This window comes from Mastomys coucha, unplaced genomic scaffold (genome assembly GCF_008632895.1).
Source record: "Mastomys coucha isolate ucsf_1 unplaced genomic scaffold, UCSF_Mcou_1 pScaffold17, whole genome shotgun sequence".
NCBI classification, from domain to species: domain Eukaryota; kingdom Metazoa; phylum Chordata; class Mammalia; order Rodentia; family Muridae; genus Mastomys; species Mastomys coucha.
Genome location: NW_022196899.1, coordinates 22,937,404 through 22,961,219, shown reverse-complemented (window position 1 = coordinate 22,961,219; position 23,816 = coordinate 22,937,404). Strand labels below are relative to the sequence as shown.

The following is a 23,816-nucleotide window of genomic DNA, read 5'->3' as shown; positions in this document are numbered from 1 at the left end:
GGAGGTTAACAGTACTTTTCTCTTAAAACAGATGTTTTCATCTACTGACTGAAGAGAACATCCCTAATGTAACTGGAATATCCATCTGGTTACAATAAGGACATCACTGTTGTAGGATATTTGATCGCATTGTGAAACCTGAGATTGTGAACTGAAAAAAAAACTGTTTCTTGTTGTGGTGTGGCTCAGCCCCAGCACACACCTTAAATTTAAGAACTTCCTGTAAACAAGAGCCAAATAAAGTCAAGATAGGTCAAGAGGTAGAGCAGGCAACCATCTGACAGTGAGTGAACATAAGAAAGCCCAGGAAAGAGAAAGCAGGGTCTTTGAGTTGAAGGGTATTTAAGACAGCATGGAGAAGGAGGAGGAGAAGGAAGAGGCAGAGGAGAAAGAGGAGGAGGAATAAGAGGAGGAGGATGAAGAGGAGGATGAGGAGAAAAACCTAAAATCTCTATCTCATATCGGACATCACAGTTAGGACAAGTCTAAAACGAAATACATAGATGTTCTTTATTTTTAAGCAAATTCAACACAGATGTTCTTTATTTTTAAGCAAATTACACAAAATATTCATGTTACTTAGGTCTGCTTTTTAAAAGCAAGAATTGGTTGTCCTGACGCAAAAAATGTTAAAATACTTTCTCTCATGTATGACAGAACTTGCCATACCTAGAAATCAAATCAACACCAATGTTGTTGGGCTTTTGTTGTTGTTGTTAATTATAAGATTGGTTTGCTTGCCCATAATTATAGTCAAATACATACAGTGAGTATGTAGACAAATCTGAATTCTTTCAAAATGAAAATCTATGGAGACTAAAAAGCCACACCTCATTTCAAGAAGTAAAAGCCTAGGTTGAATAAAGGGTTTATGAGATCCACAGACCTTCAGCAATCATGTCTTCCATCTCCGTGTCAGATGAGTTATCTGCATGCTTTGTGTTATTCTGTAGCTCTGGCTGAACACACACAGAGTTTACCACCTGATTATCCAAAAGAGGCCTCTTTTTCACAGGTTGTTCTATCAGCAATGACGAACGACTCACCTTTAAATGGAAAAGAGAATACAAAATAATATCTAAAAATAATTCAGAAATAAATAAGTTTAATTTTAAAATGACCCCTTTGGCATGAATGGTATCAGTGATATTTACTTAATTGGTGACCAGATCCAATCATTAAAGGGCTCGATCATCCCTCAAGTACAAGGTAGTCTATACACACATACTACTGCTAGCCAGGAGAATATATGCTGCAGGTCTGTCAAACAGATTGCACTGCAGCTTTAAGCATCGAGCTTTTAAAAGTCTTACAAACGAATGATGCTTTGCATTTGTAATATGAAAGGGAAGTAATCAGATTACCATGCACCACGGGGGGAGCAAAGGTCCTAACTCTTAGTGTATCTGGGAGCTAAAGGGGAAGCTGTTTGAACTGACTTATTTTGTAGGTCTAGGGATAGAATCCAAGGTCTTGCACTGAGCTATTCCCTCATCTGTTGCCTTAGAATGTTTTTAAGATCACTTCTAACTATGTAGATCCTTTTGCTCAGCCTTTGTCCAATGCTGGGTTTATAGTCCTATGCAACCTACATGCCCAGTCTAATGTTTCACAATACCATTCAGTTCAGCAACTCTCTCTTTTTCCTGGTTCCTTGAACACCGAAGACTAGCTCTCTAATTCATGGCTGTATCTACAGACATTTTGAAATTTGGTGGTGAAGATCAGGGAGCAGTCATGAGTGTGTTCATACATGCACAGAGGTTGCTTTACCTACAAGATGAGCCCTCGCCTCAGTTCACATTGCCCCCAGACACTTTTTTTCTATATTTTTTTCTGTATTAATTTATTTTGAGAGATAATCTTGCTAAGTTATCCAGACTGGCCTTGAACTTGAAATCCAACATCAACAGCCTTAAAATTTTTAAATTAATATTACTCTGTGATGATGATGATACGCATGTGATATGTGAAGGGGAAAGCATGTACCATTCACAGCACACATGTGGACAGCAGGGAACAACTTTATGGAATTAAGTATGCTGTTTCTACCTTTATGTGAGTTCCACAGACCAAACTCAGGTTGCCAAGTTAGCATGGAAATGGCCTTTACCTGTTGTGTCAGAGCTGGTGGCTTTTAAAAGTACAGGAACACTAAACAGACTGGACCAGAAAACAAATCCCCTTTGGCACATAAAAATCAAAACATACACATACACACACACACACACACACACACACACACACACACATACACACACACAATCAAAACACTAAGTGTACAGAACAACAAAAGAATATTAAAAGCTGCAAGGGAGAAAGACCAAGTACCATATGAATGCAGACCTATTAGAATAACACCTGACTTCTCAATGGAGACTCTAAAGGTCAGAAGGATCTGAACAGAGAGGCTGCAGACTCTACAAAGAGCAAGATGCCAACATAGTCTTCTATACCCAGCAAAACGTTCAATCAGAATAGGTAGAGGAAATAAGACAAGCCATTATAAAACCAAATTTAAGCAATATCTATCTATAAATCCAACCCTACAGGTGTTAGAAGAACTCCAATCTTAAGTGGTTAAACCACACTCAAGAAAACACAAGGAATAAATTATCCCAGCAAATCAAAAGAGAAACACATGCACACACACACACACACATGCACGCACACACGCACACACGCACAAGGTAGCATTTTAATATCTTACAAAATACTTCAAACCAAAACTAGTCAGAAGAAATAGTGAAAAACAATATAAACAAAGGAAGACTCTACGAAGAGGTCGTTGCAATTCTCAACATGTATGCATGAAAAATGAGGGCAACTAAATTTATAAAAGAAACCCTACTATAGCTTAAATCAAGTATGGCCTGTCATACACTGAAGTGGCAGACTTCAATACTGCCTTCCGATGAGTGGACAGGTCATCCAGACAAAAACTAAACAAGGAAAACTCTGGAGCTGACTGACATCATATACTTAAGGGACCTACCAGATACTTATAGAACATTCCATGTAAACACAAAAGACTACACTTTCTTCTTAGCATCTTATGGAACTTTCTCTAAAACTGGAGACACAGTCAGAAATAAAGCAAGTCTCAACAGATACAAGAAAATTGAAAAAAACTCCCTGCATCCTGTCTGACCACAAGAGGCTAAAAAGTGTCTACATTAAAAAACAAAAGACAAGGGGGCTGGTGAGATAGCTCAGTGGGTAAGAGCACGGACTGCTCTTCCGAAGGTCCTGATTTCGGATCCCAGCAACCACATGGTGGCTCACAACCACCCATAATGAGATCTGACACCCTCTTCTGGTGTGTCTGAAGACAGCTACAGTGAATTACGCCAGAGCTAGCGGGGCCTGAGCGAGCGGGGCTGTCCTGAGTTCAATTCCCAGCAGCCACTTGATGGCTCACGGCCATCTGTACAGCTACAGTGTACTCATACACATAAAATAAATAAATAAATCTTTAAAAAAAAAAAAGACAAAACATGGAAAGATCTGAGAATAGTAACTTAACAGCACACCTGAAAGCTCTAGGAAAAAAAAAGTCGTCACACCCAAAAGGAATAGACAGAAAAAACTTAAAGTCAAGACTGAAATCAATAAGATATAAGCAAACGAACAAAAATACAAAAAAACAAAAAACAAACAAAAAACAAAAAAAACCAATGAAACAAAGAGTTGATTATTTGCAAAAATGAGTAAAATTGACAAACCCTTATCCAAATTAACTAAAAGGTAGAAAAAGAAGTTCCAGTTTAATAAAGTAGAGATTAAAAGAGGGACACACCCACAGACACCAAGGAAATACAGAGAATCATGAGCAAGGCTTTAAAAACCTGTGCTCCATCAAATAGGAAAATCTAAAAATGGATAATTTTCTTGATACATACCATTTACCAAAGTTAAATAAGGATGAGATAAGCAATTTAAACAAACCTATAACCTCTGGTGAATTAGAAGCAGTAATTAAAAGTCCACCAATCAATGTAAGCCCAGGGCAAGATGGATATAGCACAAAATACTACCAGACTTTCAAAGAAGGTCTAATGCCAATACTCGTCAAATTATTCCACAACACAAAAACAGAAACAGCATTACCCAAATCATTTTATGATGCTATAGTCAACATGCTACTCAAAACAAATAAAGACCCAATAAAGAAAGAAAATTACAGACCAATTTATAAACATAGATGTGGAGATTCTCAATAAAATGATTGCAAACAGAATCCAAGAATACATCAAAAAGATCACTGACCATGATCAAGTAGGCATCATCCCAGAGATGCAGAGATAGTTCAACATACATAAATCAATAAAGTTATCCCACCATATAAACAAACAAAAAGTCAAAAACAACATTATCATCTCATTAAATGCAGAAAAGACCTTTAGGAAGATCTAATAACTCCTTTGTGATTAAAGGTACTGAAATATTAGGGATACAAAAAACATACCTAAATATAATAAAGGCAGTTTACAGCAAGACCACAATCAACATCTATTTAAATGGAGAGAGATCAAAAGCATTCCTACCAAAATCAAGAACATGACAAGTTTGTCTACTCTTTTCATACTATCCAATATTATTGAAGTCTTGAAGTCTTACCTAGAGCAATAAGACAACTGAAGGCTATGAGGGGATACAAACAGGACAGGAAGAAATCAAAGTATCTTTATTGGCAGATGTATATACATACATATATCATACATAAGTGACCCTAAACATTCCACCAGGGAACTCCTACAGCTGATAAACACTTTCTACAAAGTAGCTACATACAAAATTAACTCACAAAAATCAGTAGTCCTCCTACATACAAATGACAAACAGACTAAAAAAGAAATTAGGGAAACAATACCCTTCACAATAGCCACAAATAGTATAAAATATCTTGGAGTAACTCTAACCATGCAAGTGAAAGACCTGAATGACAAAACTTCAAGCCTTTGAAGAAGCTATCAGAAGATGAAAGCTCTCCTATGCTCATGGATCAGTAGGATTAACATAGGAAAAATGACTACCTTACCAATCTAAAGATTCAATATAATTCCCATCAAAATCGCAACACAATCTTTTTTTTTTTTTACAGACCTTGAAATAAAAATACTCAACCTATATGGAAAAGCAAAAAACCCAGGATATCTTTAACATCCTGTACAATAAAAGAACTTCTGTAAGTATCGTCATCTTTGATCTCAAGCCCTAGGACAGATCAATAGTAATAAAAACTGCACGGTTGTTGGCATAAAAACAGATAGGTTGTGGCTGGAGAGATGGCTCAGTGGTTAAGAGCACTGACTGCTCTTCCAGGGTTCCTGAATTCAATTCCCAGCAATCACATGGTGGCTCACAACCATCTGCTGGTGTGTCTGAAGACACTGACACTGTACTCACACACATAAATAAATCTTTAAAAAAAAAATCCAGGTTGATCAGTGAAATAGAAGCAAAGACCCAGAGATAAATCCACACATCTATGAAGATCTGGTTTTTTACAAAGAAGCCAGAACTATACAATGGAAAAAATAAAGCATCTTCAACAAATGGTGCTGGTCTAACTGGATGTCTGCATGTAGAAGAATGCAAATAGATCCCAGCAAAAAACTCAAGTCCAAGTGGATCAAAGATCTCAACACAAAATCAGACACACTGATGTGGCCATCCATGACACCAACACACTGAACCTGATAGAAGATTATGGGGAATAGTCTTAATCACACTGGCACAGGAGACAACTTCCTGAGCAAAGCACCAATAGCACAGGAACTAAGATCAACAACTAGTAAATAAGACCTCATGAAACTGAAAAGCTCTGTAAGACAAAAGGTTACCTTCAATAGGACAAAAAGACAGAATGGAAAAGATTTTAACCAAGCCACATCTGACAAAGAGCTAGTATTCAAGATATATAAAGAACTTAAGACATTAGACACCAACAAACCAAAAAGTTCAACTTAAAAAATAGTGTACAGATCTAAACAAAGAATTCTGGACAGAGGAATCTCAAATGGCTGAGAAGCACTTCAAGAAATGTTCAACATCTTAGACATTAGGGAAATGCAAATCAAAATGAGTCTTTTGTTTGTTTGTTTGTTTTGGGGGATTTTTTGGTTTTGTTTTTTGGTTTGTTTTGTTTTTTGTTTTTTCGAGACAGGGTTTCTCTGTGTAGCCCCGGCTGTCCTGGAACTTACTCTGTAGACCAGGCTGGCCTTGAACTCAGAGATCCGCCTGCCTCTGCCTCCAAAGTGCTAGGATTAAAGGCATGCACCATCACTGCCTGGCCAAAATGATTCTTAAACCTGTCAGAATGACTAAGATCAAAAACACCAGTGACAGCACATGCTTATGGGGATGTGGAGCAAGGGGAGACTCCTCCATTGCTGATGGGAATGCAAACTTGCACAGCCACTTTGGAAAGCAATTAGGCAGTTTCTCAGAAAACCAGAAATAGATCTACCTCAAAACTCATATACTACTCCTGGGCATATATCCAAAAGATGTACCACTATACCACAAGGACATTTGAAATCATGTTCGTTGCAGCTATATCCAGAAAATAGAAACAAACTACATGTCCCTCAACCAAAGAATGGTTAAAGAAAATGTGGTACACAATGATGTTATTACTCAGCTATTAAAAATAATATCATGAAATTCACAGGCAAATAGGTGGTACTGTTGGAAACAAGCAAAAAAGACTTATACTAAGTACTACCATTTCATCTTTATACTCCATTTAATCATAGGAAGAAACTAATCAAGGTCCCAGGTCCCAGGGGCGCTGGGGACTTTCCAGAAGCTGAACAGCTTCTGCTGTAAGAAAACAGTTGTCAGAGTCCAGGTAGCTCAGGGACAACTTGTAAGGAGACATTTGTCTGAGTCCAGACATCTCAAGGGCAACTTCTTTATCTTGATGGCAGGGTCCCACAAGTTCATGTTCCTAGGCCCAGAAACACCCTCCTAACCTGATTGGTGAAAACTCCCTTGCTCAATCTCTTATATCAAAATGCGATTGGTCAATACTACAGCCCACCCTGCTCCCCCTTGCTCATGCTTTAATCTTTTAAATATGCTGTGCAACATTTCTACAGGTCATAGTTTAGCTCCTGAGTCTGTTCTGTGGCCAAATTTTTGTCAACTTCATTGAGCTGGCATTTGAGTTATGTTGGATTTATGTTAGATTAAAGCAAACCCTACACGCTATAAAACTAGAAAAATTCACCCTGAGTAACCCGGACTCAGGGAGATAAACATGGTATGTACTGTAAGTGGACATTAGCTGCAAAAGATAATCATGCTATAATCCAACAACCCAGGGATGCTAAATACCAAGGGGGTCTCAAGGTGGGAACATATGACTCTTTCTAGGAAAAGGGAACTAGAAGACTGAAGGTAGCCTATGGACAGGAATAGGAGGGACCAGCTTGGAGGAAGATGGAGGGAGAGTGACTGAAATTGGGGGGCATTTCTGGGGTGAGGTAGAAGCCTAGTGCAATGGTAGCTCCCAAGAATCTACAAGGGTGACCCTAGCTAAGACTCCTATGGAAGGAATACAGAACCTGAGCCTCCCACTCCCGTACCCAGGCAAGACTGCACTAGTGAAGACACTGGGTGGGACACCAAGTCAACCACAAAGCCTATAATCTGTCCTGCCTACGAGCTGTGCTATGAGAAGGAGCCTACCCCAACACTGCCTGGATGACCAGGAACTAGTAGTGCACACACCTAGGATAGAACCAAACAAGACTGGAAAAAAAAAGAATGTCAATAAAATGATCCCTAATAATAGTCCTAGTAAACAGGAGCCTAGTATGCTTCATCCAGCAACTGATGGAAACAGGTACAAAGACCCACAGCCAGATGGTAGGTGGGAGCTCAGAAATCTGTGGAAGAGAGGGAGAAAGAATTGCAGGACCCAGAGGGGTCAAGAACACCACAAATAGATAGATAGATAGATAGATAGATAGATAGATAGATAGATAGATAGATAGATAACCACAAAATCAACTAACCTGGTCCCATAAGGGTTCACAGAGAGTGAACTGACTCAAGGAGCTGACATGGGCCTGACCTAGGTCCTCTGCATGTGTTACAGCTTGGTCTCCTGTGGGACTCCTAACAGTGGGAGCAGGGCTGCCTCTGACTCTTCTGCCCCTCTTGGAACCCTCTCCTCCTGCTGGGTTACCTAGTCTAGCCTTAATACGAGGTGATGGGCTTATTGTGACTTGATACGCTGTTTGTTTGATATCCCTGGGAGGACTGACTGCTCTTTCCTGAAGGGAAACAGAGGAGTGGATGGAGGTGGAGGTGGAGGACTGGGACGAGAGGAGAGAGAGGAAACTGTGCTCAGGATGTAATATATGAAAGAAAAATAAACAAACAAACAAGTAAGTAGAAGAAAAAGTGAAGCTGTAATTGATACTACAATGGTGACAATCAGTAATCGCTATGGCTAGTAAATGCTAGATACAGTAACATATTTAATTCTGACATCAGACAGACAAGCAAAATTAAGATCAGAAATGACTAGCACAAAATGTCTCAGGTGCTGGGCAGTGGTGGCGCACGCCTTTAAACCCAGCACTTAGGAGGCAGAGGCAGGCACATCTCTGTAAGTTCAAATCCATCCTGGTGTATAGTGAAAGTTCTAGAACAGCTATGGCCACACAGAGAAACCCTGTCATGAAAAACCAAAGGGGGTGAGAAAGTCTCAGTCCCTGTATAGAGAAATACATAAAAGATTAGACAGTTAAAATTCTACATTTAAACACAAATCAGTCTTTAAATTTAAAATTACAAGCATGTTCTTAGAGAACAATAGTAGAAAATTGTTTTAAGATAGTGTTGTGTGGCTAAAAATAATTTTAAAAACACAAATAAGCTTCCCACTTACAGGAAACGGCTCGAGTCCCTCCTGAATCACAAAGCCCTCTATAACGTGGGTCAGAATCTGTGGTTTCACAATAGCCTGTGGAGGCTTGTTCTCCAGGCTGGGGGTGCTGTTGGGCAGAGAAGTGCTGCTGCTCCTCGTGGAAGCAGCAGGAATTAAGAGTGGAGGTGCAGGAGCAGAGACATGGGTGGGGTCAGACGGAGACTTGATCACAGAAGCACTCACTGAGGCCACAGCAGGCAACTCCACTTGCTCTGAAAGAAAAGGGATTTCATGGTCAGCCATAAGTCCTACAGAGATGAAAGGGCTTAGGCGTGAGCACAAGAGGATTGCGCGTCTACTGTCCTCCAAGAACATCATGCTGCTGTCTCACTTAATCTGTACAATATCCCCATTCTATAGACTATGCTGATATGCTCAAAATTAGTACCTACACATTTTTATTGTCCCCATAAAACCTGCAAATGCCCTAAATATCATCTCAAAATAAACTACAAAAATTGTCAATTGTGTTTCTGTCTGCTTTTAAGCTACACAGATAATAAATGTCTTACATTCCTGTCAATTCCACATGATTCAGATGGACATATATTCACTTAAAAAATTCAAAAAAACTCCCAAATCCATAGAAGTAGGGTTTTCAGTGATGGGGTAGGTTACAGGCTGTAGCCTCAAAGCAGGAAGCTCTTCTGAATCCTCTCAGAAGGGTGTTGCTTTCTTTCAACTTCTGTGTTGCTTTGTGCGCTGACTCGGGAAATGCCGCACAGAGCACATAGCAGACCCAAGTAAGGTTCCGCTGAAGATGCTTATTGGAAGACATCTTATTGGCACTACTCACAGTAGCATCAGCCCTTGACTGTCAGTGGAACAACTAATATGTACACTTTTAGTGAGAACAGAACTCTGAAGAAAGCAGAAGGCGTACGTGCAAGGTCACTCCCCGACCACTCAGTTGTCTGGTGTCATGGCCAATGCTTCATGTTGTACCACACTTAATGCTTAGAGATTAGAGGCACTGGCCATCATGCCTGTGGCTTTTTATATGGTGCTAGGGACTGAAACCAAGGCTTTGTGCATGCTCAGCAAGTATTCTATCAATTGAGTTGTGTACCAGCCCCTAACACAATCTCCTGCTAGTCTGACTTATACTAATTGTGTATGTGTTTGTGTGTGTGTGTATGTGTCTGTGTGTGCAAGCACATACATGAAAGCATGTGTGAAGGTTGGAGGACCCTGGATGTGGATCTCTGACTCTACTTATTTTTAGACAGAGGGGTTTTGTTATTTGCTGATATATACATCAGGCTATCTGGCCCTCAAGTTTCTGGATATTCTCCTGTCTCAGCACTCCTCTAACTATGGGAAACACTGGGATTATAGGTATGTGCTATTGTGCCTAGCTTTATGTGGACTCTGGGGATTTGAACTCAGGTCCTCATACTTGAGCAACAAATGCCTTACATACTGGACCATCTCCCCAGTCTCTTATTCTAATTTAAATAAGAATAGCTTACACAGGAAGTTGAATACGCACATGAAACACATCGGTATAAGCCACTAATAATTATAATGCTTGAAACATCACGCTTTCTTTGGGTAATGCTAAAAATTTTATAAACCAGTAACTTTCCACTGCTAAGAATCTCCCAAGAAAACAAGAATTTTTATTTTTTAAGACAATATTCTTCATACATTTAAATTTTTTAATATAATCTATCTTTTGCTACAGTTGACAACAGTAATAGGTTAGTTTAATGCTATCTCTAATAGAAAAAAGTTCTTATTACTAACATCTATCAAACCGAATCTTCTATACTTTGTATTTCCTCACCTAACAAAGGATGTTCAGATATCAAATCCTCTCCTCTCCCCACAGTGATGGCTGCTGGGGACAAGGTGGGGGGTGGAGGTGTTCTGTCCAGCCTTGCACACTCATCGGACTCCTCTGGCATTTCTTCCTCACACACATCTTCTACTTGATAAACCTGCAATGACAAACCATACTACCTTGAAATATTTCCAAAATACATTTAATGAAGTGTTCTGAATTTTAAATATTTTAATTCTAAATGCATTAAATTTAAAAGCAAAGCAAACAACAATGCTGACAACTTGAAAGGAGAACTCTGGAAGAACTCACAAAGAATGTTTTATAAGACCTCGTAGGGTATCACAGAAAGCAAGCTGCGGGCCTCCTAGGTAAGCTTTCCAAAATGATCCTGGCCACATCTGAACATATTTTTTAGAATATAAAAAAAGGGTCTTTTGCTTTATATAATCAAACAACTATTTTAAAAATACCATTGCTTCTGTTCATTTCTACCTGTCATGAATCAAAATAGGTGCTAGTACTCTTTACACTCTAAGTAAACTTCCAAAATAATATGTTAGGCCAATATATTGCCAAGGAAATTATATGCAAGATTACTCATTATTAAAGACTAAGTTGTGAAAATTATTGTCTGTGAAACCACAGGAAAGCCAGCAATGATATTTTCATTCCCTTTCTGTTGTATTCAAGAATCAAATGAACTCTTAGAAGCTAGTATGATATATGCAGAAAACATCTTATGCACACACCCCCTAAGCTATTCAGGATCTACTTTTGGTTCCCATGGGAAGGTTTAGTCCCTTTTATCCAAGTATGAAGATTTCATTAAGTACTGTGACATCAAAATCACAGAGAGGGAGCCATGAAATTAGAACAAAACTACTCAACTAACACTTTATTAAACTTAAGGCTTAAGTTTTAAAGTGTCTGTGGAAATTAACAGATGAAAGTCCTTTGACTGCTTCGTGTCTATGAAAGATGACCCTCTACCAACACAAAGCTGTAACATTTCCTGTCCTGTGCCAAAGCTTTCACTTAAATTTACAAAGGTTGAGGCTTAAAAAAAAAAAAGATTTATCTAACTATAACTGTAATAAATCTTAATAAAAAAAACCTTGAACATTCATAGAATAACTTTAAGTGACATCCAATGTTACATTTTTAGTTAAATTGCTGAAAAAGTTTGATAATTTTAGGTGTCTAGAATTTAATATGAAAATAATCAGGATTTCCGAATCTGGCATAAACCATGTAAGGTACTATGAAGTTTTATTTATGAAGATATACATGACATTAAGTAATACTAGTTAAAAAACAAACTCCAACACTAAACAGCTATTAAGAATAAAGTAAACTTCTGTCCAGGAATGGTGGCACAACCTTGTAACTCTAGCACCTGGAAGCCTGAGAGCGAATACTGAGCTCAAGGCCAGCCTGGGCACACAGCAAGACCCCATGGAAACCCCACGGAAACCCCATGGAACAGCAGCAAGAAAAAAACAAACATGACCCCCATCCCAGCCAAAAAACTCCCTTCTAAAATCCCACTAGACTCATTTTATATTTAGCATGATATATTGAACTATTATCCAAATCAAATTCTAAACAAACAAAAAGAAATTTATAAGATACTTTTTCACAACCCAGAAACCAGTTTCACCAAAAGCCTAACATCACAAGTGGAAGCAGTCACTGTCATTGTATACCACACAGTGGATGGTCACTAGTGTCTGCCCATGGTAACTGACAACAATGTTTAATATGAGGGTAAAAGTTAGCATAAACTATGTCACTGCCCCAAATGGCTGGGGGTTAACAAAGACAACAATCAGCACACATAAAGTAGACCTTCCTGGTACCGGGGGTAGGCAGGGGGTAGGCACAGGGTCAGCTCACGGGAGGGGGTCAGCTCACAGGAGCAGTAGCAGAGCTGACGGGGAGGGGGAGGGGACGAGGACCCGACAACTGGCTTTATTAACTAGTCCCATTTAACCCACTGCATTCCCTTAATAGACAACACTTTCCCTACAAAGAACGTGACCACTAAGCTGCCACAGCTCTCTTCACCCTTGGCACTGCCATGAACTCTAAACAGCTAATTACAGTATCTTTTAAGCATGAACAGAATTATGATATTTGAAAAGTATTCTTTAAAAAATAAAAGGCTATTCATGAATAGCACTGTTTTTCAAATTTCCATCAAGGAACAGTATAAAATAGTTTTCATTCTTAAGATGAGGTTAAATACAGAAATTTCTTCATAATCTCCCACATAAAGGAAAATAAGTTAACAGGTAAATAGAGTAGGCAGAAGGAATATGTTACACACATCTGGTACAATCAGGACTAAACCATCTAAACACAACAACTATACTAGTGAGAAAGGCAGTTAACGGGAGGTTTGCTCACAAGATTATTACAAAACTTGCACAAGTTCTACTTAGCTCCTGATTCTAAACAGAATGAAGACCACCACACTTACCTCAGTAAAGTCCAAATTCCCATCTGTCTCCCTTTCCTAAATCAACTGAGGAAATGTGTTTATTAGTTCTAAATCATCTACCCTCAACAGGTCTGATTTATACCTAAATCTCAAAAAAAAAAAAAAAAAAAACCTATTTTTTATTTAGAAATATCTTTTCTGAAAACATACTGATTTAGTTTGATAATTCACCTTTTTCATTCTCATGTTTTTATCTTATTGGAAAGAAATATATCTGTATTTAAGTACTTGAAATAATCAAGGGTGGTTTTGATAAAAAAAAAAAAACCCTTTTAGTAACAACAACAACAACAAAGCAGCCATTTAGTCAACAGCTGATGTGAAAAGAACGGAAAGGAAACTAGCAGGCAGACAGCACCAGAGGAAACTTCCAGAATGACAGTGGCCTTGGATTTTCAAACCAGAAAGCCAAATCAGCAAAAGATATCCAGTAATATTTCTGACTTAATATTTAAAGTGTTTTATTTTTTGGCATTTCTACCCTAAGTATGTTGACCCAAAGTCCTCTTAAAAAATAATTTAAAAAATATGGATTATAGAAATTTTTTTGTTTACTCATTGAAAACCAAACACTGAACTAAATGTTGAGAAAATTATATTATATTTGATTCCTTTGAAAGTATGTATTTTTCCTAACCCTTTGCTCTGCACGGCTTTCTTCTAGCAGCACTGGGAAGGAACCAGGGTCTGACACAGGCTAAACAGGCAAATCTACTACTGAGCTACATCTTTAAGGCAAAACCTGTTGTTAAGTGCTCTAAAAACCCATTAGAAGAAAAGACACAGGCATAAGTAAATGGCAATTGAATTAATTAAATTAGATGGCTTATCTAATACTTAAAACTCTTGGGCTCTGGCTTCTCAGGGTTGTAACAGGTAGAGCTGAGCTCAGCTCTGAGCCTATTAAGATCACTTAGAAGGATAAACTTGAGTTTAAGAGTCAGATGTCTCTAGGAATGAAGAGAGAGTAACTCCTCTCCTTCTTGCCATCATGTTATTTAGATCTGCGCTGTGGAAACTCTGTAGCCAGGGCTGCTTTTAAACTCACTGGACAGTCCAGGATGGCCCAAACTCATGATCTTCTTGCTCCAGCTGCCCAAAAACTGGAATAACAAGAGTATCAAACCATGTCCGACTTTTAAGTGATTTTCAAAGTTCGACACAAAACTTCCTTTTAGAAAAATGCTTTTTCTCAGTGAGAAACTGAATTTAGTCATTTTTTTATTAAACTCATAAAGATCTTATCTCAATTTTTCTATAAACCATCTTATAAATTTAATAATTCCTTCAGAGAAAATTTTGAAAAGGAAAAATATTTTCAAGATACTTTTTAGGCACCATGTGACCCTTTCTAGAGGTTCATTCTGATACACTCCACTGAAAAATTACTCGATACTTTTACTCCATGTGTTACAGTTTTTTCATTCTCGGTATCAAAGTCAGAAACTCAAACTTTTAGCCTTTTAACTGAGAACTAATTTAAGTATATATTTTCTCTTAGTAGAATAGAAATTTTAAACAGTCAGTGTTTTACAAAGTTGAACGCTACCATAGAATAACTTTCTTAACAGTTTTAATTACAAAACATAATTTCATCAGAAAAGTTACACATACAATCCTACCTCTTCCATCAAAGAAGAGCTGCTCAAGGCCCAGGACTTCTGAATGCACACAACTAAAAGGTTAGCTAGATAAACCATGCGTTTAAGAACATACAAGCCAACAGAAGGGAGCTATGAAGGATAATCACCTTAAGAGAAAAAACTTTGTGCAGATGACACTGGTTCAAATGCATTCCCTTGGGGAAAAAAAATCAACTCTGTAAAGATAGCAGACGGATTTGTTTAAATAGTAATAAATTAACGAGGGACTTTCATAACCATCACAAATTTAAAGCATGCAACCATACCACAACAAATGACAATTTTTCCTTTGCTCATACAATACATTGTCAGAATCCAACATGGGAAAAACGCAAACTTAAAAAATCATAGTCATTGAGACTTAGCAGGACACCATAGTGTGGGAGAGACAGATTTACGTTCAGTTCAGCAAGAAAGTCAAAGAGCTGCCGAGGGCTTACCACTGGTGGATCAACAGGTGCCGGCGGCTGTACTTGTAGATTTACCGCAACAGTCTGTGGAGGAGGAAGGGTCTGAAATGGCAACTGGACCAGAGCTTCTGCAGCAGGTAGCTCCTCTTCTGACACCAAAGCATTCTGCACCAAAACCTGGCCCTGGGATAGAATTTCAGGCTGCACTTGTAAAGACTGCATAGACTGCAAGGGCAGTGGTGGGATCTGAGTTGGAGGAGATGCCGACATCTGAGGAGGGGTTGCGATTGGAATTGGAGAGGACTGTAGGGTTGAATACTGCTGGTGTGATGTTGGGGACACTATCTGCTGACCAGGGGACACCAAGGCAGACTGCTGGACAGGGCCAATGTGTACAACAGGGGATGCTGGAAGTGGAAGATGGGATGGAAGATTCAGCTGCGCTGTGGACTGTACCTGATCAGCAGTAGCCTGCTGCAAATTTGGCCCTGTTTGAAGAGCTGAAGACACAAGAGGGTGTGGCTGGATAAGGGCTTGTGGATGGATAATTATAGTAGGAGACTGACTTGGGGAATGCGGCGGGGGAGGAGACACCACTACAGACTGCTGTGCAGACTGTGCCTGATTAGGAGACACAGTTAAAGGCGGGGGATGGCTCTGAATTGGGGAGCAATGCTGTGACTGGGCATTACTGGGAGCCGGAGAAAGGCCATGGTTTGGGAGTGGGATACAGTGCTGGGATGGGGGTGGATCTTGACTTGGACTCTGAAGGGTGATTGGCTGAATTTGCTGTTGTTGCTGTTGTAATATCAGCTGATGATGGGAGACTTTAGGAGGTGGTGGATGAAGAGGGATCTGTTGATGTTTGATTAGAGAATGAGGCTCAATTGGAGAATATGAAGCTGTGAGAGAAAAAAATGACAATTAGTACTGATTTCAAAACACAACAGTTTTATATAAACCTAAAGGAGGAGAGTTTTCACATCAGAGTCATAGTCACTAGCAGTCTACTACAAGTCTTTCAAGTTATGACTAATTTGAAATTCTGTGACCACATATTTTCATTGCAAGGCTAAAAAATACTGGATCAAGTGAGCTATAATGTGAAATGCTGAAAGGAAAACAACCTAACCACATATCACATACATACAATCACATATGTACCCTCACATACATAGGCCTTCATTTGTCAGAACAGCTGCATTAGCTGTTAGGACTTAGGTCTGTGTACTGGAGTCTGTTCTCTGAAAAAGGATCATCACTCAACAAGTACAGTACACATAAGAGTGACTCCAAGATCACAGATCTCATCCTACCTATGACAAAACATGTCTCAAACTAATAGCAAAATCAGTCGGCTAGAAAGCTTCCCAAGCAGGCGTTTTAGCTCAGATAAAGTCCTAAGATAAGTCCTAACTGTTTGATCAGACAGGAAATTGTTTCACACAAAACTCCAATTCAGCAAGATACATGGCTGAATCTTGTGCTGAAGCCAGTCCAAATCTAAGCAAACAATGTATTTCTCACAGAGAATGAAGAAATGAGATCATGCTACCTAAGTACGGATGGTATTTAACCCTTTCCACTCAATGGAAACCCCAGAATGAAGGATAAGCAGTGACTGGTATCAGAGATGGTCACAACAGGGATACTTAGACAGAGATCACCCTAAGTTGTGAATGGCTACCACCTTGATGCCTCTTTACAGGGTGGAAGCTGATGAAATCCTCCCTATCTAGAACTAAAAACTGAATGTACTGGAAGACAAACTGAAACAGCTGCTTCATACTGCACAAAAGCAAACACATCTAAGCTGAGTGTGATAGGCACACCCAAGTGACAAAAGCATTATATAAACTTCTAACAATTTTTTTCTTAAACATTTTTGTATTTGATTAAAATTTAAAATTTAGGGATCAGGCTGAAAAGATGTCGTCTCAGCAGTTAAGAGCTGGCTGCTCTTCTAAAGGACCTGAATTTGGTTCCCAACATCCACATGGCTGCTGATAACTATCTGTAACTCCAGTCCCAGGGGATCCAATGCCCTCTTTTGGCCTCCTCAGTTACCAGGAACACATGACGTACACACATAAACACAGGCAAATCCTAGCACTCAGAAGGGAAAGGCACTCAGATCTCTGACTTAAAGGCTAGCCTGATCTACATCGTAAGTCCCAGGCCACCCAGGGCCATAAGGAGACCCTGTGACAAAGTCTCTACTCCCCCCACCACCTCCAAACAAAATGGTCATCTATATCAAATCTAAGGACAGAATTTTTTAATCTTGCAATGTAAATATAAAAGTTATGTAACAACTTACATCATTTTATATTTAACCACATTTATGACAAAAGCACTATGTAAATTTCTAGTATTTTTTTTTCTTAAACATTTTTGTATACCAATAAAAAGAGATCCAGGCCTGGCGATATGAATCAACAGGTGAAGGCACTTGCTGACAATCCTGGTGACCTGGGTCCAATCCCTGGAACCCACATGGTAGGAGGGAAAAAACAACTCTTACAAGTTGTCCTCTGACCTCGACATGCACTCTGAAATGCTCATGCTGCATACACTAACCTACACCCCCGCCTGCCCCAAACAATGTTTCTAAAGAAGTACCAGAGAGCTTCCCTTGCCACCTGACAAAGAGAAGTGACAAGGAGAAAAGATGTTCTTGTCAGAGGTGGGCATGGTCAGACTTTAACCTGGGACTTCCAAGGTACCTAGACAAACTAGTAGAGGACTTCACTATATGTTGAATTACTATCTAGATAAGAAAAAAAAGAAAAAGAAAAAAGCCCTCTAAAAACTGCTTAAAAGTGAACTTTTACCTTTATACATTAAAAACAAAACTATCAGAATTATCAGTTGGGCTGATATCAGAGGCTAAGACAGGAAAGCTGTCATGAGCTCAAGACCAGCCTGGACGACTTCTAAATTAAATACATAGAACTGCCAACAAGTGAAGGCTTCCACTCTTAGGGACAAATGGTAAAGAAAATCAAGTTATTTTTACACCCTAAAAATGCATGCAAGAAAACAGTAACCATGTTCACTGTCGTAACTATTAGGCAACAACATTAGACTACAAACAGAGGATTGGTTGTTTTCTCTATTTAAAAGGAATGTTGGCATAGTTCTAGCTAAGGAAAAGATAAGATGGGAGGTCTCACAGAAACTGTCCCTGAAGCACCCAATCCGTTCCGGCTTAGGAGGCCAATACTGCGCCCCACTGGCTCTCACAACCCTGGCAGCATGTTACTTTGAGGCTGAGAATACTTCAGACAATGCTCTGCAAAAACCCAGGACACAGATATTTATAAAAAATAAACCTACCTAACTACTGCATGAAAGGATTTGTTAGCAAAGTTTATAGTTCATATGTAAGATTCATTCATAACAATCTAAGCAAACACTAATGAGAAACACTGTATGTTAATTCCAAAGTGTAAGTGTGGAAAACTGAGGGGCTGACTCATCAAATCCACAGCTGCCTACCCTTACAGGCAAAAGAATGTAAAGCACAACTTAGTGCTATCAAGATGAGAAGGTGAACTGAAAGAACACAAGACATAAGCAAGTACAGCAGTAAAAGCCAGTGCTCTCAGAGGCACAAAGGCTCCAGTCACTGTGAACACCTGCAGGGCGCTAGGAAGAAGGCTTGAGGTGAGGGAGCAAAAAAACAAGGGCTGTTACAACAGGCCAGAGGCAGGACACACTACAACTTAGAGAAATCAGACAGTGCCACTCCATGTTAGAATGCTTGTGTAGCATGTGAGTGAGATTCCATGCCCAGCAGCAAACACACAGAGAAGTCTGTCTAGATGGGGAAGTAGATTTCAATAGTACAGAATGAGAGGCAGGAAGCTCCCTCCGGAAAGCCCAAGGTTTTCACTTGGGAACCAAGAGTGGGGTTACCTGCACAAGAGACCATGACAGCTTGGTAAGAATGGAAAGACTCAATCCCTGGACAACCTGCTCCCAGGTTGAAGGAGTCCCACACTGGTGCTGATGGAGGAGGGCTTGGTAAAATCATGTTCTTATTTGCACAATCTTTGTTTTAAAAAAGTAACAAATTATTCCTACTAATGACTTATAAAAAAATATGCTTAATTTTTTCTGAAAACTTAAAAAAATGTTCCACTAAAGCTAAGACATACTTTTTTAAGAGCTAAAAGGTTTTACTGACATAAAGGGAGACCAGCGCATCACAAAGATGGTAGTCAAGTGTCAAGTAACAGCAACAGAAGACCATCTTTTCTGCTGTTATAATTAGTTTTAGCTACTAGGCTTTCTTCATGTTGTTTTCAAGCTACTTAGTGAGATCTTCTTTAGCTTGCAAAATTTCTCATTTTAAAATGTTTTAACACTGTCATTCTTACTCAAGTAGTAGACATCCTTTGGATGAGACAACGACTTCCCATGAACATTTACCCACCTGGTGCTATTAACTGGTGGATGCTTGATGTCCGAGTGACGGCTGTGCTCCGAGATTCCAGACCTGGGCTTCCTCCCCTCTTGCTCTCTGGAGAAGGGTCTCGTTGGCTGATTTTAGAACTGGTCACTGTTGTTTTATTATGGCAAATTGTCAAGGACTGGGTTTGACCAGCGCTTTTTGGTGAGCCATTCTGTGAGCTAGATAAGACACCCAGCTTCTGGCTGCGTAATGTTAAATTCTGAACCTAAGAACCATATAACAAAAAGTAAAGATAAAAACAGATGGCTTTAGCTAATATGGGAAACATTATAACAATAATAGCAGTTACTATTATGCCTCTTACACAAGGAGGGCCAAACTTCTGAGACAACTCACTGATCCCTAGGGAAAGGAGAATCACCCACCTAAGTGAGCATATCTTAAGTGTTATGTGGCAGGTTTTAAAGGCTGTAAGGGCAGGTATGGGCCAGTGTGAGTGCAAAGCAGGAGGATGGGAAGAACAAGAGGAACTAAATGAAAACCAAAGACTGAGGGGGAAGGGTTGACAGCAGTGAACTGTAAATGTGAGGAAAGGCTCTGCAAGCCGCCGCACTCAAAGTGAGTAACTAGGCATGTTAGGGGTAGTGCTTCAAGACACCTGACTCATCCAATCGGCTACTCCATCGTGACACTTATGAGAAACATTTTCAGAAAATTTAAATTTAAATAATGTTGCTTAGCATTCTTTCTTTGCCTTTGAGAACTGGCTTTTTTGAGCTGAAACATGATACGCAGCTCTGAAATGAATCTGTGTGGTATCTCCTGCCTATGCTGGGGCCCTTCTAACCACTGTAAATGGGTAGGATTATCCCATTTCATCTCACTTGAGCATATACCTTTCTCAACAGCAAAGCAGAAAATGCCTGGCCAAAAGCTCCATGGCCTCTTGCCTATCTGAAACACGCACCAAATACATTTAGTGCTAGCAACGGTCCTTGGAGGGTCAAAGGAGGTTCCAACGTGACAAGACTAATGACATGCTGCCAAGTCCTAACTTCTGCACTCTCAGGGTCTACATCCACCTTAGCTGGTACTCAAGGGTGTACTCCCTGTCCAAATGCCAAAGAGTGTCGACAGAAGGCAAATAAATGTTCATGCCAGGCAAGCTTCAACCAATTGTATAGCTACCATTAATTTGTGGAAATGAAGTTCCTCCCCATTCAACCCCACTAAAAGGCACATGTATTGAAGTCTGGGTACCATCATGTGTGCTTGGAGGCAGCTGCTTTGGGAACGATGGATGAGGACTCTGCCTTCATCAGTGCTTACTCAGGAAAAGGACTTAAAATTTGAATAGACTTTGAGGAGGCAGATCTGTAGAAGAGAAGATCTGGGGCCTTGGTCCCTTCCTGCCACTTTCTCTGCCATTAAGTAAGCAAGTTGGTCTGTCATACACTCCCTATCATGACAGTCTATCTTTGGCCCACACACTCCCTACCATGATGCTCTGCCTCTATGCCCCAGAAAAGAGCAGCAAGGGCCCACCAGGAACCGAAACCATAGGACAAAATAAATGTCCCTCCTTTTGTATTGTTTCTCCTTGGTTAGTAGTCATGGCAACAAAAACTGACTAATACTACCATCAGAAAAACTTTCTAAGTGAGACCATATTGAGCTTCTCAGATTTTCATCACATATTTCCCATTGTGTGCTGACATATATTAATAACCATTAGTAGTAAAGTTTCACATAGAAGTAAAATGTACTGTATTCCTTGGGTTGCCATTCAAAAGCTCATGATATAGGTCCAAACCACACTGACCCCACTTTCTCTTCTCTGGTCTACACTTCTTATTCCTGCCGAACTGCTCTCACCATGCCGAACTGCTCTCACCATGCCGTAACACCTCACGTACATCCTTCAATTGTTCTGGCCTAAATGCCATTCTTTCTCAGGCCCTTATTCCTGGTCCAAAAATGCCCTTTTCTCTCTCAGAAGAGCTTCCTGAAGTCCCTTGTAAGAAATTTCTTTCCCCCACCCCAGGATGTTCCCATAATGTCTAGCTGGTGTGTGCATTACTGGCATGAGCATCTGTGAACAGTGAGAGGAGACTCGAGCTAACAGGCTCTCATCCTCAGCACTGGCATGTCCACCCCTCGTCATTCAGAACCACAAACATGGATGCTTCCTTAGTCTGGGATATTCTCTTACATCTAATTTTGAAATATATATCATATAACTATTTGAAAGGTTATTCTGTTCCATCGAAGGCTCTTATGCTAAAACTAAAATCTGCTCATATTTACTAACAAATTCCATCAAGTATCTTGGTGGAGGTACATTAAAATGTCTCTGGGAGAACAGGGATGTAGCTAGGTAGCTAGGTGGGAGAGCCTTTGCCCAGTATGTCCTTTGCCAGTATTACAAGAGGAAAAAACAACTGTACCACAGAAGTGGCCCAAGCCTATATAATCCTAGCATGCAGGAGGCAGAAGCAGAAGGATCACAAACAAGTTCAAGACCAGCCTAAGATACATCATTAATTCCAGCACAATCTTGGCCACACAGCAAGACCTTGTCCCCCAAAAATACATAAATAAACAAATAAGTAAAACAATAAACTCTCCTGGGAAGGGCTACATAATAGAGAATATAACCTTTTCCATGAGTGATCCATGCAGTAGACTATATAATAATGACAACCAAGGATAAATAACCTGGAAATCTTGAATGAGTCTTTCAGAATGAAAAGTGTGTGAGCAGCAAATAGAGACTTGACACCTGCACACACACACACACATACACATCATTTCTCTAACACTCTCGCCGTTTCCTGCAATCCTGGAAGGCACGCAATACACTTGCCTCCACAGTTAAGAAAGAGATGGGCACTATGAGCTTTTAGACTTTAACTAAGAGCTACCATCTTCACTCAGGTACCAGCTTGATTGACTAATTACAGCACAGAAACTAGAGCACCAAAGGTGATATTTATTTATTTACTGTTGGGAAGACTCATATTAGAACTCCCTTGACCTCATTACTTTTGAGGGAAAAAAAATCCACGTTAAGACCCTGGCTTTAATTTTCATTTCCCCTGAACCAAGCCTATGATATTATGACAACCTTCTGACATTGTACATGAGGTATTTTTCCTAACTTCACTCTAATGTTTTATGATATATAATGAATATATCACTGCCAAGATAGTCTCAATGCCAAATACTGCAGACACTGTCACAGTGTCCTATCTCTGCACAGGAGACGGGGAGTCAGTGTTGTGATGTTCACAGTAAAGCTTTAGCTCCCAGCTGTTTAGTCCAAGAGATTATTTCTCACATCAGCATTCCCCACAGTGCCCCTTCATAAGGACAATTTCTTACTCTTCTACACATATGTGTTTGTGCCAGTCATTGTGGTGCACACCTTTAATCTCAGCACTCCAGAGCAAAGGCAAGAGGTGAGGTTGCCTGATCTATGTATTTTTCCAGGTCAGCTAGAGGTACACAATGAGACTAGACCTTATGTGTGTGTGTAAATACATACATACACACACATATATACATACATTCATACATACATGTGTGCGTGTATTTCACTGAGGAAAAATTAACTGATATACTGACTTTTGTAGTTTAAATTAAATTATTAAACTACAAATCTTTCTAAGTAGTAGAAAAGTTTCAAAAGCTGAAGTTATGCCTTCGCTGGGTCAGTATCACTAAACACTGCCAGCTTCACTCGCTGCCACTTCAAAAGCATAGTGTTCACAGAAAAATGCCCAATCAACACTCCTCCAGTTCTCCTGAAAGCCTTAACCAGATCAGACCCTCCCAGAGCCACACAGATAGCTCACATCCAAGTGCACCGGAAGACCACTTTCATAGCTAAGTTAAAGATGTGTAAGAATGTTTTCGTCGTGGTGAGCAAACTGTACTCAGAGCACGTTAAGCAGTCATCCTCTCCTAAGCAGCTGGGTTAGTGTGTAAACTATAAAAACTTGGTTAGTGTGTAAACTGTAAAAACTGGGTTAGTGCCGGGTGGTGGTGGTGCACGCCTTTAATCCTAGCACTTGGGAGGCAGAGGCAGGCGGATTTCCGAGT

General features: G+C 39.7%; 1 protein-coding gene across 7 annotated transcripts in view; it reads right to left on the bottom strand.

Annotated features, from left to right (window-relative positions):
- Window positions 1-23,816, bottom strand: part of Phc3 (polyhomeotic homolog 3) — a 71,289-nt gene that overhangs the window by 22,143 nt on the left and 25,330 nt on the right. For 3 of the 7 annotated variants that reach the window (XM_031376496.1, XM_031376498.1, XM_031376501.1), the window contains 6 exons: window positions 19,734-19,977; window positions 15,323-16,194; window positions 14,990-15,037; window positions 10,737-10,890; window positions 8,909-9,159; window positions 887-1,046 (listed from right to left, as the gene is read on the bottom strand). In XM_031376496.1, coding sequence (XP_031232356.1) covers window positions 887-1,046; window positions 8,909-9,159; window positions 10,737-10,890; window positions 14,990-15,037; window positions 15,323-16,194; window positions 19,734-19,977 — 1,729 coding nt within the window. The remainder of the gene's footprint in view (window positions 1-886; window positions 1,047-8,908; window positions 9,160-10,736; window positions 10,891-14,989; window positions 15,038-15,322; window positions 16,195-19,733; window positions 19,978-23,816) is intronic. The other 4 variants (XR_004120412.1, XM_031376499.1, XM_031376497.1 and 1 more) reach the window with 2 other exon arrangements.